Here is a 14,977-nt window from a genome sequence, read left to right on the forward strand (position 1 = left end):
TTATCAGAAGTCATATCGTAATCGTGACTTTTACCAATATCATTTATCATCGCACGTTGTCCTTCATGTCGTGCACCTCCGTTAGCATCGCTTCAGAGTTTAAAGCTACACCCACACTAGCAACAATTCTTCACAAAGTCACACACATGCAGATCAAAAAGTGAGAACACTCACTTGTTACAATATGTAAAAAGAAATTGGTCACATAGTTGGGATCAGAGAAATTCAGCCCATTTTTTAAAATTATTTTTTACGTTTTTCTCTTGAACTGGATGCATCCTAACCCTATTTCCCTCCTTCTGCTTACAGAATGTGCCATCTGATTCTGAAGGATTACAGTCGCCGTGGTGGACTGGCTTCCATCATAGCGCACTCCCTCCGATTTTCACTCTCCGTCCCTTTATCCTTATCCCAGCAACACATGACCAGGGCTGAGAGGGAAGGATGCTCAGACTCTAATGAAATTCCTCTGCGCTTCTCCTCTAATTCCTCTTCAACCCACCCCTAGTTTCAATTTCATCTTCCAGCCGTTGTTTAGTTCTGACATCTGTCTACTCGTAGATGCAGCGCTCTTGGCTGTGAACCCATCGCTTGAAGATTTAAACGAGAAACATTTGCTCTTTTGCTCTTCAACAAAACTTTTGTCGGACTAATCTTCTTCAGCCGAACAAGCTAAGCCCGTGTGACGTAAAGTTTGTCATCTGTGTCTGCATGAGGGGGTCTCGGCAGATTTTTGAGATCATGTTGGCGCAACAACAAAGTTGGTGTTTAGGAGCGGCCATCACACACCGCTGTGATGGCCGCGGTGTGTGACCGCGGCCATCACAGCCGCGGCCATCACAGCCATTCCTCCTGACAGCAGTTCAGTCAGGAGGAATGGGACGTTTTTACAGCAAACCGTTGTGAGGAGTTTCTGGAAGGTCGGTTTAGTTTAAAAGATAATTTCACCAAATACTAGGTAGGCAGATGTGAGTAAACCTCTGAATCAAAAGAAAGTTTAAAAGAATAAAACAGTTGTTGTGATATTAAACAAATTAGGCCTGTTGTAATAAATCATTTAAAATGAGCTCAATAGATTCCATTTGCGTGATTTATAGTTTTTCTCTTTTCTCTCTTTCTACCAAAATCAACAAAAGTCTTCAGTCTGGTGCTTTGCTCTCAACTAGCCCCTTTTTTTCAAAGGATACTTTTATTTACAGAGATTTCTTAATCCAATATATTTGTTTTTTTGTTTCTTTATTGTGAATATTTAAAATGTTTTCCGGTTCCACTGTTAAATGCTCAGTAGAATTGAAAGTTTTGTTGATCTTTGAGAATGTGCTTTTCCATTATTACGCCATTACCATTACATTACTTGAAAATGGTCTCAAAACAACAATATTATCGTTTATCGCAATAACTTCTGGGACAATTTATTGTCCGGCAAAGTTCATCGTGACAGGCCTAAAGCAAATGGAAATAATTTTGATAATTTTGAAATGGACAAAAATCTGATTTAATGTCAGACAATGAGAGGAAAAAAAAGTACCTCTTTGCAATACAGTGAATGTAAATATTTGGTTTCATCTATATTTTCTTCCATTCATGAAATTCGTTATATATTGAAAAAAATTTTTATATGCATCGGATCTATCCCCCTATATGGGGTTTATATATGAAATATTACGTACATGCAGTAATTGTGACATAAAATTATTTTTCATATTTTTGTAAATTTCGTCTTCATGTAGATAAGCTAACAGCCACATGTGGCTAAAATCAAGTGAGATTTTATAAAGCAACAGCTCAAACGCTTCATCTTTTATTATCCCAATAAGCAGTTTGACACTTCAAACTGTAGTGTCGTAATATGTGTAAAATCTTCAGCAATAACTTCCATTTTAGCATTAAATCATCATTATTTATTATAAAGGCATTACTGAAATAAATACGTCAACTATGAGTTAATAAGCAAGTTGCATAGCAATTCTTCTCAATTTTCGACAGATGTCTTCTCTTTTTGACCGTTATAACTGACCATAAAAGCATCCTGCATCTTATGAATCAAATAAAAATTTTTTAAATGTGCTTAGAAAAGAACAAAAAAGAAAAACAGCTTCCATGAAATGCCATCTGTGATGAAAACAAGAGGAAAAAGTCACAGAAGTCTTCCAGCTGATGTGCAAATATTTCCAGAGAGCAGCAGCAGTCCATGCAGTGAGCATTATAGAACATGACCCAGATAATGTCAGAGGCTTGGTCTTATTTTTAGATGAACTATAGCCAGCAGGCAGAATTGGTCATTCCGAATAAACTCATTAACAACAGTGCAAAGATTTACCTTGTTAGAAAAAGGGAGAAAATCATGCAGTAGCACTAAAGAAAGAAAAACAACCCTCATATTCTGACAAAAGACAATCTAGAGTCCAACTTTACGCTAAATTCTGAATCAGCTCATAAACAACTTTCCAGTCACAAATCAAGGCAGAGTTGACTTCCTGTAGCCGCTATCAGTTGCAGAGCTTCCTCTTCCTCCGTTCGGAAAGGTCACGGTAATAGATGCATGTCGGCCTGTAAAGAAACGTTCGGCGTGGAGACGCCGCTCGCTTTACTGCTGCTGCTGTCGCGGTCGGCCGTGGCCGTGCTTCACTTCCTGCGCCGTGAAAGGTCACGGCAGGCACGGCTAACATTCCAGTTTGAATAGCCGGAAGGCCGGTGAGCCAGCTTTGCATGAGTCCATTCCTCCTGACAGTTTTGTAGTTCCTCCACGTTACGGAGCCGGGGCCACGCTATTAATAGCCTCCGACTTAAAACTCCGAGAAAGAAAATGTGTTTCCGATAAGATTTCTCTTTTGTGCAACTAATTGACAACCGTGTAAATTTTCCTTCTACAAATTTACTTGATTAAAGTTTTTTTTTTTTTAACTCAACACACTTTAAAAAAAAAAAAAGCTAAATTTTGCACAGCAAAGCTGATACAGCTATAAAGAGGGTCAAACACTCAAGGGTGGCGAATACTTTTTATAGACAATGTTTCAGCTAATGTTACAAAAAAAAAAACAAAAGAACATTCTGAATACTCTGAATAAATGTTTAGCAGAGATTAGTAGCTGGATATTTTAATCCAGCTAAAATCATAATGAAAGATTTTTGCTGCTGAGGGAATTCCCGGTGATATCCTCTAATCTGTTCGAGTTTCAGCTGAGAATATCGAACCATTCGATAAAAACCTAGATTTAAACTTTTACAATCAAATTAAATATGAAGAACAAATTGCAGCTGCAGTTCTGTCTGGATACTTTCACGAAAAAAAAAAAAAAAAACAGCTAAAAAAAAAAAAGGTCTCCCGCTATCTTTTCAGGAGCTGGAAACTCCTGAAACTACAACAAATTCCAACAAAGGCTTGGAGCAAACACGCCTTTGTTTTGACCTGCCTCCGTTTATTCCTGCCTAAGCCGTGGCTCAGTGTCCCACCTACAAAAGGTCCAGAACTCAGCCGAGAGGCCGCTTTCCAAGACCCCATTTCCTGCTTACATTTCCCCGGTTCTCATGGACCTTCACCATCTTTCACTTAAAATCCAGATTCACCCAACTGGTTTGGTTCTGAACAAAGTGTTTGTGAAAACCTACCTCTCCTCTAGACATTTTTTCTGTTTAACTGAACTAGGTGTAAGGGGTTTTTTTTCTCTTTTGTATGTGTATGTTGGTATATTTTACGTGATGTTCTACTTATTGGTATATTTTATCTTGGTTTTATTGTGGATTTTATGAAAAGTATTCATTACAAAAGCAGGCATAACAGAGAAAAAGAGAAGCATTAGCTACCTGAGCAGATAGCCCAGCTAGCTGGCCATGCTAATATTGGCTTCCTATACCTGCTTCCCAATGAAGAGCAGAAAATGTAATATCCTTCGCAAAAAGCACTTAAAATCTATTTGTGAATTTATGTTTTTTCTATTCAATGATGGCATATTAAAAAAGGAGTAAATTCCTGCCAAAACTCTGAGAATTATCTCAGAAATGTTCTAGACAAAAAACAGGAAATTTCTGAGCTGCAAAAGTCAAAAACTTGCACAAAAAACTCAAAAATTTAGAGATTAATTGCAGAAATGTCATAGAAAAATAACATGAAAATTTTAAAAATCCCCAAAATAATTTAAAAAAATGTTCACTTTTTGGAAACGTCAAAGTTTTTTCTAGAAACATTCTGAGATTAAGCTCAAAATCTGAGTTCAAATTTCTTTTGACTGATCCAGTTCAGAAATTTTCATGTTTTTATCCCAAATTTTCTGCCTTTTTTGGCTGACATCTACTCCTCCCTTTTCCTTCTATCCAGTCACCCTAATACTTTCAAGACAATGTGTTAACATAATATTTGAACATAAAGAACTACAGCTACACAATGTATCCACTGCAACGACTGCTGCTTTGGATTCTGCATTTCATGTGCCCCACATTCCCCCTCGGCATGCAGAAAGCCTTTTCAATCAGCTGGTGGTGACCCTGATGTCAACACTTAGAATAAATTTTAGTGACCAATGTGCTTAAGCTGACGGAGGGGGATGGGAGGATTGTGATAAAGGAGCAGAAAGAAAACGATGAAAAAAATGTAAAAAATATTTCATGTTCAGTTAACATTAATATAAATGCAAGAGTTACCTTTTCAGTTGTCAACAAATATAACAGCCTATGCTTATTGTCCCTATGGGGCTAGTCTTCCTTACTCTGTTTTAAATGAAAGGAAATAATTACTATTCAGTGGCTTTGCTAGTTTTGTAGCCATGACGATAGACGTAATCAACAGCAGGCCTAGCTTAGATCAAGACAGGATAATAATACTTCAGATTACATTTATTTCCCTTTTTAAATACTGGAACTAACAGGCCTAATCTAGGGAGAATCCTACATGATTCATGAAGGTGGCATAAATCTGGCAATATATGGAGTGAAAGCATTCAACACATTAAAAATACAGAAGAACCAAAATGCATGTGAGGCTCTAAATGGAGTCCCTGGAGGCTAAAAACACCAAACCTCCGAGCACGAACACTCAGACCGACGACGTCTGAGTGCAGGATCTCCTGTGCATTTTTTGCCTGCGCATCAACGGGGCTCTGCTTGGCTGACGACCGGCTGGAGGAAAGCCACACCCAGATTCACTTTATCAGCGACGCGGAGAGGAAAAACAAGCGTCTTTTCTGTGCCAAGGTCAGATAAAGAGGTGCAGAGGAAGTGAAACCGACTCGAGGGACCGCGCGTCATCTGTACCAAAACCGTAAATAAAATTCATACCTCCCACTTCCGGTTGCTCCAAATGCCGTTTCATACCTAGTCTGACTTGTTTTGAGGTCCTCAGCTTCACTTGTAGCCTATACGGGAATCGTTACATTAGCATGGCAACCGTTTCCTGTCTGCAGCTTCTGCCACCCACTCCATTCAACACAAATATGAACCTCAGAGCGCACGCTGGGGCTGATTACTGATGTTCAGCGCACATGCACCTTTCACCTGCGATGCATAACGTCTGACAACGGAGTTCCCCTGATGTGGTGAAGCGCACCACATCAGGGATGCTTGAGTTACAAATAAAGTAGTAGAGACTGCTACATTGCAAACTACTACAACCCTGATATGGACAGTTTATCCTAGTAAAGACTAAAGTTAAGAGTTTTATTGTACATTTCTGCAGATGAAATTTATTAGGACGGACTTGTTCACGTGGCGGTTTTTAAATCCGTGCACTGTGTTTTGAAAACGATGACATGTGATGGACAAGTGTTCACTAGGATCAAAACGCAGCCGGGTAATTAAGTGTGGATTTTAATCGCATCGTTTCGTCAGATACAAACGGTGACGACGACGACAGTAACTTTGCTTCCATCAAAGTTTTATTTATGCGCATGTTGAAGTATCACGTCAGAAAAGGTTGATGGAACCTGCAGAATTTGAAATCATTTTGCTTTAATTTTTTTGGGCTTTTCCGCTAAAGGTTGAGATGGAAACACATTTGCCAAATGAGTTCTGAACATTTAAGTCGCTTGAGAACGCGCTCGGCGTGCGCTGGAGTTGCATTTCTTTCTCTCCGGCATGTCGCGTCGCCAGTCCCAGGTAACAAGACTGAACAACTACAACTTGCCTGGCAGCAACACATTTCTGAAAAGCTCTCTGGGTTTTTCTGAGATGTTTGTAAATTGTACATTTCTGCTGTTGTCCAACCTCTATTTTTGTTTATTACAGCCATGCTAATGTAATGCGACATCTGACAAAATTGACTAGCCTGGTTAATTCGCTTTAAACTAGTAGATGGGAACACGTCTAATTAGCATTTTCTTCTTTCATTTATTTATCTTTTTTCCTTTTTCTACAATATTTTCAAAGTTCTCTCAAAATTTGCATGACATAGCTGCTAATCGTCTTCTGAATTTTCACCTATACGAATCCGTTGGTGCCTCTTTGCAAACTTTTCACGATTGTTTTTTTGTTTTTTTTGCACTTTTACCTGTATAACTCCTAATGAGTTACGTTGTTTATTTCATCTCTAAATTGCCTTCACTGTCAAATTTAAGTGTATTAAAAATACAACAAGAAGATAATATTACTGAACATAATCGCTTGTATTAAGCGTTAATGTTCTAACTACAGGGGGAAATAAGCTGTTTTTTAGTCTCTGTTGTTGCAGTGATGCCCATGTTTCCCTTATTATTTATAAAGAAATATTATCTTTCCAGTCTACATTTACAAACCACTTCCATGTGTTTTACGATAAACATGTATGTACAAGTAATTACTTTTAAAGTGTATGTTTGAATAAAAACAAGCAAATGGAGAGGGGAAAGTAACGAAAAGACTTCAAAATTGTTACTTTATGCCTTTTGTGATGTCATCAGAGGTATGGGCACCGTTGTAGGTTTTCTGTTGATAAAATAACAATCTGCAGCTAAACCAGGAAAGGAAATGAAAAACTGACGATGAAATATCATTCTGTAGGTGTTTAAATATATTGCAAGTGAGTTTGATTGATTTTACCAAAATGTCTGGCAAGTAGCTTTAATATATGCAAACTATATAATCCAGAAAGCCTACAACAGACCCTGTTTGTATGTTTGTCTATGTTCATTAGTTCAAATGGAAACTTTGGGAGTTTTGTTGGACAAACTGATGGAGTGGATCTGTACCAACACCAAAACGTCTGAACATTCCCTCCATCTTAACTCTGTTCTTTGTTTGTGTGTGTGTTGTTTTTTTTTTTTTTGTCCCAAATCTCAGCTGGACTTCTCGAAGTTCTCACAAACGGAGCGGTTATTTATGCCGCTACATGACAGGGGCGACAGGAACAGGGCTGTGGTTTTCTAATCTAACCATCGCACCAAAGCCGCCAGCTCTGATTGTGGCTTTGGTGCGATGGAGGAGGAGGAAGTCTGATGACTTCCTCTGTTTCACTGCTTCCCCCGCAGACGTCCACACACTCGCTGCAACAAGCTCCGGTCCTCTGGCCCACTTTTCATGGGGGAAGAAAAACAAAATAGCTGGAATCCGTTCGCGCTTCCTCAACCTTTCGTGAACTTAAAGGAAATATGTCTCGGCGAGCTTGAAACGATTAGAGGAGCGGAGATTTCGGGGAAAAAAATGTAAAAAAACAGAGGCAGAGTAAGTCTTTAATTCAGCCGGTTCTAAATGGGTTAAACCATTTCCTCAGAAAGGGGGATTTCCAGACCCACCAGCTGAGTGTGGTCTTACCCCAAGAGGCTTTTTAAAATCCAGTTTTTCTCTTTTAGGTGATTTAATTTTCCATTACTTCAAAACAAAAACATGAAATATCTAACTTCCGTACTCGCTTGTAATGCCATTTAAATCATCTGTTCTTGTTGGATTCCTGTTCTGTAATGGTAGAGTTCTCTACTCTGTAGACAAACTCAGTACATTGTGCACACATTTACACTTTTTAAAAACACATTTCCCATCATACCTTCGGCATGCGTTTGTAGAGAGTGGGGGGATTTTACGTGACAGACTGGAAGGAAGTATTTGCCAGAGGTTCTCAGTTGGATTTAGATCTGGACGTTGATTGGGCTTAAGCATAAACAGCAGATTCCCCTGTATTAATATCCATCTATCAACTCTGCCGACCTGCTGGAGAACAGCATCCCCACACCATGATGCTGCCACCATGCTGAGTTTGGAGGAACACATTTCCTCTTGTTACCCTGCAGCTATAGTTTGCATATCAGATGAAATAAGTCTACTTTGGCACCAGGGCACCTTCTACAACAGCTTTGCTGCGTCCAGCGCTTGTAGCAATCTGCAAGCAGGATTTTTTAAAATTTTTGTGTGTGTGTGTGTCCGTCATATTTATTTTTAATTGTTATGTTTTATTTTGAATATTTATAATGTCTTCCAGTGCGACGTGTTCAATTCAAGTTTACTAGTCTTGGAGAGGACTAACTTGCATCATTATAGTGCTATCAGTTGAAAAATGTCTAAAAACAACAATATTATCTTTGATCGCAATAATTTCTGGGGCGATTTATCGTCCAGCACAATTTTGTTATTGTGACGGGGCTGAGTGTGAATATCAATCAATCAAATTTGATTTGTATAGCACATTTCAGCAGCAAGGCATTTCAAAGTGCTTTACATCATTACAAACACAGAAACACAATGCAACATAGAATCAACAATCAAAACACAACATTAAGTCAAGTTCCATCATGAATATGTCTGCAAGGCACTGCATTTAATGACCAAATGCCTCTTTGCATGAGCCCAATAAAAACGGTGCAATAACACAATGAAAAGATTCAACTCATCAATGCTTTTCCCAGTCTTTTTTTTTTTTTTCCATACAGCTAATTTGAGAGCTCCTCTTTCTGGTGTGCTGCTTCCTCCTCCCCTAACGTCACGTTCAACAGCTGCAGCACCTCCGTCGGTCACCCTCCGCAGCCATTCGCTGGTCAAGAAAGTGCAGCAAATTGCCAAGTGTTGGGGATCGAGCGCACCAAAACGCAGATAAAGACACACACTCACATGCAAGTTACTGGGTCAGATTCAGTCAGAACCCACGTGGCAGACGTGGGTATGATTCACTAAATCCTGGGGAACTAAACCCAAAATGTCACGTTTAGTTTGTGTTCCAGTCCGTCTGAGCATTTCCACAAACACTCGGCTTTAATGAAACGTTTACTGCCGCCGCCGCCGGGGCCCCCGCCCCCAGTCGCAAGAAGAGGAAAACAACTCCACGGAGCAGGTCAACGTCTGCTTCTCGGGGAGGGCGTGAGAGGGAAGGGGAAGGCTGGCTCCCAAAGCAACAAAAAAATCATAACCCAATGAATCCACTGTGCCTAATTAGGAGGAGGGCTTCATTGTTCAAATTATGGTGTAACAGCAGAGCGGGCAACCACAAGAACTCTCCTCGGGGCCTGCTTCACCGTCCATAAAAGCACCAAATTGAAGTCGGACTCAAAGCGATTTCGCTTACTGCTCGTTCATACCCCCTCAGAAGCGGAGACCCGACGGACCTCGGGATCGTTCCGCGGCTGCTGACGCCGTACGGTACGGGTGCTGGGCCCAACGCGCGCGCGCGTGGGAGAGAGCTGCCCAACAGGCAGCGGTTTCAGAAAGGGTCCTGCATATTTATTCCGCTGAGTAACAGAAACAATTTTAATTGGGTTGGAAGAGCCCACATTTTCCGACCCAGTTCTGCTGCAGCAGCTCCAGTTTTTTCCACCGGCAGACCGGGCTGTGTGTGCGTTGTAGAGTCGGGCAAGAAACGCAGAGAGGTCCCCACAAATGTAACTGTAGGGTTGGGCGATGCGGACTTAAAAGTTTTATGGCGATATTTTTCACGATATTTTGTGGTAGTGTTGTGATAACGATAAAACCGTCTATATACTTAGTTTTTTCGTAACTGTATGGATGTGACCACTTATGTATGTATCCCCATACATAAATATTGCTCTTGAAAAACATTCCCACTAGTAAAACGCTTCTTTAGGACACTAGTCGCATAAAGAAGTGTGATTTATATCAGTAAACTACACACAGTGACTGCATTCAGTCATATTTTCAAATTTATAGCTATTTATTGAAGAAGTAGTGAATCCAACAATCCCAACAATACGGACAGTTTTAAGAGGGTTTAAACATCATTAATTGGAATTGATCATGATGATGATAAATCAAAAGTCTTAATATGAGAAGACATTTACTTTGATAAATGAAAAACAGTACCGACAGAATCACACTCTAACCGCACTCCCCAAACCTATCTTATTCACTACTGATGCCAAAAATAGAGAAGATAAAGTCAACATTTTCAAAATGTTACCAATTATCTTATTTTCTTCTCCTTTTCTGGGACAAGTCATTGACAGAGCTGTTTCTGCCACAATCTTTTCGAACGCTGCCCGTTTTTCTTTCCAATAGGAAGTACTCCTGGCCTTCATTGCTTTAAATTATATATCATTCCTGTTCCTTTCATCTCACAGACTGGTTTCTCCCCATTAAAGAGGAGCTTTTTCTGTCCGCTGCCACCACATGCCTGCTCAGGATGGGGGATTATTGCAAAGTAAACAACTCTCTGTAATCAGATGGGCTCTTTCTTTTGAATGTTACATGATCAACTGGATATTATAATTGAGTTGGACTGAACTTTATGGCATTGAATCGACATTTTGTGATTTGACTGATTGATTGATTGATTTATTTCAGTCGAGTTTGAAATGAAGTCTAAAATGTTGTAACTGATCTAGACCAATCTGGTATTGTTCTAAACTGAATTCACACAAATTAGGGACGTACCCATATGGAAATTTGGGCAGATTTCAATATACAGTAATAATCTTGCTATACCAATAATCAATACTATACATATTTCACTACCACTACCACCGTCACACGTACCAAACAAAAAACTACATGCCAATTCTACTACCAAACACAAATGGCAACAAGATCAAAATAAATATGGGTTCATGATATTGGTGCAGTTTTACGAATCGGACCGTTACGGAGAGGGTAAGAAAGAATTACTAACATCCTCTGACACCAACGTTAATGCATTGTCCATCCATAATATAAATAAATACATTTTGTAACAACTTACTGAAAATTCCTTACTATCCCTTCTGAATCATAAGCCCAAATGTCTTTTTCTTTTCTTTTTTTACAAGGCAATTACCATATAGCTTGTACCACACCAAATATCGTGTGCTTTACAACATAATCAACCGAGTGATACAGGAAGGCTGCAAAATCGCTATCAAAAAGAACCGATTGGAATGCAGTATTTGTTGAACACTGCATGCCAAATGTCATAGCTGACATTCACACAGCAAACAAATATCCAACTTTTTCATGGCGGTCTGAAAGAACTACAATCTTTTCACCCAAAAAACACATCTACGTATCCAATACTTTTCAAAGCGCCTGCAGTCAGAATGGTCAGGTCGCACCTTATCCAACTTTTTCGCCTTTGACGAGAGACATGCGAGAACGCGGTGAATCCAAACAAACAGTGGCTGAAGCAGGCGGTTCAACAGCTTTAAAGATCGATCTGTGGACGGCCGTATCCGTTATTACTTCTGTAAACGGTGCGCTGCTGTGTGACGTCTGTGTGATGTTCCTCTTTTGCGCATGTGTGTCATGGACGTTTGCACAGAAGTCTTATTTAATAGCATTATAAACGACCACACAAAACATAAAAATAAAAAGTCGGATTTCAAGAAAATAAAAGGGGGAACTGAACATCAAAACCTGCTGCGTGACCACAAAGTTCCACATTTTGCAGGCCTTGTGATCAAAGAAAAAGTGTTTATGCCAGCTGACCAGTTCCCCACAGAAACACTAGACACATACATAATACACATACATACATAATGGCATAACTGGAAGCTGCTTAGATGATGACATCAGCTGTGATAAATCCACAATTATCTCACTTACTAGCTTTCTTTAATTCATAGAGCTCAGATGTACAGCCTGTCAAATAAATCACAGGTTTGTTTGTGGTGAATGCTGTAGATATAATCTCCTGACATCTTTCCCGATATTACAAAAAACTAAGCAATCCCTCCGTAGCTGTTATTGTTAAATAAACTACAGAAATCACTCAATCGCATTCAGAAGTGTAAAGCAGATTTCTTTAAGCACCCAGCTGTCCAACAGGCCTTTATAATCAGCAGAAACTCAGTCAGATCTGACTTCTTTCCCCTCATTTCCATCAGCCAACAACAGAATCCTGATGCTGCTCCTCCCTGATGGGAATCTGGGTTGCAGGAGCACCAGGTTCCCCCCCCATCGGATGCCTTCTCTGCTACATGGATGCGAGTGGATGGGCAGGCCTACATCCCCATTAAATGCAGCACGGAGCCACTCGGCGAAATGCCTGCTGGGCAATGGTGTGCACAAATGCGCAATGAAACACCGCCCACCCAATGGCGCACAAGTCGGTCAGCGTGGTAAAGGCCTGTCACGCACGGATGGGGTTGGCCCGATCAGCCCAACGCCAAGCATGGTCTGTGGAGGGGATATTTAACTGGGGCGTGGATGAGAGAAGAAGCGAGAGAGGTGGGGTGGGGTGGGGAGGGGGTCGGGAATGAGGAACTCCTAATGGAATAAAAAAATAAACTAAACAGTGTGTGTTTCTCTTTACTGTTTGCACCGCTGAATGCATAAGATAATACGGGATGGAAGAGAAGCAGCTGAGAGGCCGAAACGCTATCAGAGAGATAATCCAGGCCAGACCGCTCCGGTCCCAGAGGAAGGAGCGGGAGGGCGGGGGTGACGGTGGGGGGCATGGTCGGCTATAATAAACGTTTTCCTGAGACTGAGAGAGGAAAAAATACACAGCTGCATGTTTGTGCTTCAGTTTCCGCCGGTTTGTGCTCAGCTGAGACACTGTGACACACACACACACACACACACACACACACACACACACTGATGGAAGCTTTCACCAACCTTATACACTTGTCCATAGGTGCCATTCCCCACTACTTCCACCAACTCGAAAATCCCAGCTGGATCCTGGACATAAAACACACATAAACAGGGGGACGTTTAATTGATCTCGTGCTCGTAATTGCATTCAGGTTCGTTTGGTGTATAAAGCCGGCAGCGCCCGGCTCGCCTCTGCTGCCAGCGGATACTAGACAAAGAAAAGCCACCGCGGGGATTGTGTCACTACGGTGCAGCACATTTATTTTCTTTATTTAAAAAAAACACAACGACTGCGAAGAAAGACGCGAGCGCGAGACAAACTCACCCTCAACGACGCCAGGTCTATATCCACCAGGCTCTTAGCCGGAGAGTCGTTCGCCATTTTCGCAAAAAGACGAAAAGAAGCGGTGATAAATCAAGAGGAATAACGGCGTGTTTTTGGTTTCCTTCAAGTGGACGAATTGCGTCTCATCCTCGTCACGTTTCGTATTAAATCCCACGGCTGGTTTAGTCTACTCAAAGCGTTTTCCTCTGCTTCTGTAGTCCCAGACAGCTCCCTCCGCTGCTACATACCGACCGTAGAGCCTGCGCTGCTGACGGCCTGCCGGACTCGGAGTCCTGCCTGTCCTGCCCTCCCTCTCTCTGTTTGCGTGCGGGTCTCTCTACCGGGATTCTCCGCCCTCTCTCCCTCCCATTCGGTCCAGAAGTCTCTCTGTCCCTCTGTCTTCCATCGCCGCCCCAAACGGGGACAGTCCAAGATTTGTGGAAGCCCAGAGAGAGAGAGAGAGAGAGAGAGAGACGGGAAATTATTCTCTCTGCCAGAGCCGACCCAAAATTGTAGGGGAGCCGGAGCAAAATTAGATTTTTGGGGCTCTGCAGCTACCGTAGATTAATTCATATCACCTTTAAATGATCCATAAATAAACATTATTATTATTATTATTATTATTATTGTTGAATCTTTTCATTTTTACATTAAATAATGATAATAATAACGTTAATAATGATAACCTATTAATTATTATTTCCCATGTCGAACTTTAATTTCTACCAAAAAACTGTGGTTGGTGATGTTGGCCTGCTATTATTTTAAACACAACGTGTACATAGCAACACTTTCACACATTTTCTTGTTACACCTGACAAGAAATGCTTTAAGTACGTCTACCTCACGTTGAGAAGGACGATAAATAAAGCGGCACTGCTGCCTGTCTCGGATGTCGCATCCCAGGTGCACAAAGGACCGTGATGGCAGATCCTTTCCCCCCACCAGCTGTTGCACTTTACAACCGCCACTGCTCCCAAAAACAAGTTGCGTGTTTGTTACAGAACAATATTCAACTTGTTAGTTTTATGGACAGGCTGCTAGATGCGCTGTGTTCTGTGCCGTGACTAACTGTTCTACGTTCCCACACCCACATCACTGAAAGGAGAAGAAGAAGAAGAGAAAAAGAGAGAGACGAACCTTTTTCCCAGCAGGATAAAAAGTTACTGCAGTCAAATTGCAGAAGAAGAAGTGCTGGTTAAAAAGATAGAACTAAATGTGTACTCGTCTCACCAAGACAAATATATATATATATATATATATATATATATATATATATATATATATATATATATATATATATATATATATATATATTGTTACAATGGAGTGAAAAAAATGTGTTTATTTCTTTTGTTGCCTGTTTTTTCACACTTTTTACACATTTTACAGAACATCAAATCATTTCTGAATATTAGTCACATCCCACACAAGTAAACGCAAACTGCAGTTTTTAAAAGAAGATGTTTGTCTTTATCGGAGGGAAAAAAAACAACAACAACTACAATCAACCATTTGTGTTACCTTCCGGTGAGTTTATATTTTTGTTACAGTGCTGTGGAGGAACTTTGGCCAGTTTTGTTGTCAAAATTAACTATCTTTCCCGGCAAACGTTTGTGGGTTGTGTATGGAGACAAAAAAAAAAAAGCATTTTGCTGCTTGTTTGGGTCCATGAAATGTAACTATGGCTGTAGCATAAAGACACTGGGTGCAGCTTACTGCGTTTATGTGCTGTCA

At 40.6% G+C, this 14,977-nt stretch overlaps 1 protein-coding gene across 7 annotated transcripts in view; it reads right to left on the reverse strand.

Moving 5' to 3' along the window:
• The window catches only part of LOC116723020 (mitogen-activated protein kinase kinase kinase kinase 4-like), a 99,758-nt gene extending 86,048 nt beyond the window's left edge, over positions 1 to 13,710 (reverse strand). For 3 of the 7 annotated variants that reach the window (XM_032567531.1, XM_032567533.1, XM_032567534.1), the window contains exons 1-2: positions 13,241 to 13,707; positions 12,937 to 13,002 (exon numbers count right to left, since the gene is read on the reverse strand). In XM_032567531.1, the coding sequence (XP_032423422.1) occupies positions 12,937 to 13,002; positions 13,241 to 13,297 (123 nt within the window). In that variant the 5' untranslated portion in view covers positions 13,298 to 13,707. Of the gene's footprint in view, positions 1 to 12,936; positions 13,003 to 13,240 lie in introns of all 7 variants that reach the window. The other 4 variants (XM_032567529.1, XM_032567528.1, XM_032567530.1 and 1 more) reach the window with 2 other exon arrangements.
• Positions 13,711 to 14,977: the final 1,267 nt, after the last annotated feature.

Source organism: Xiphophorus hellerii, chromosome 7, assembly GCF_003331165.1.
Source record: "Xiphophorus hellerii strain 12219 chromosome 7, Xiphophorus_hellerii-4.1, whole genome shotgun sequence".
NCBI classification, from domain to species: Eukaryota; Metazoa; Chordata; class Actinopteri; order Cyprinodontiformes; family Poeciliidae; genus Xiphophorus; species Xiphophorus hellerii.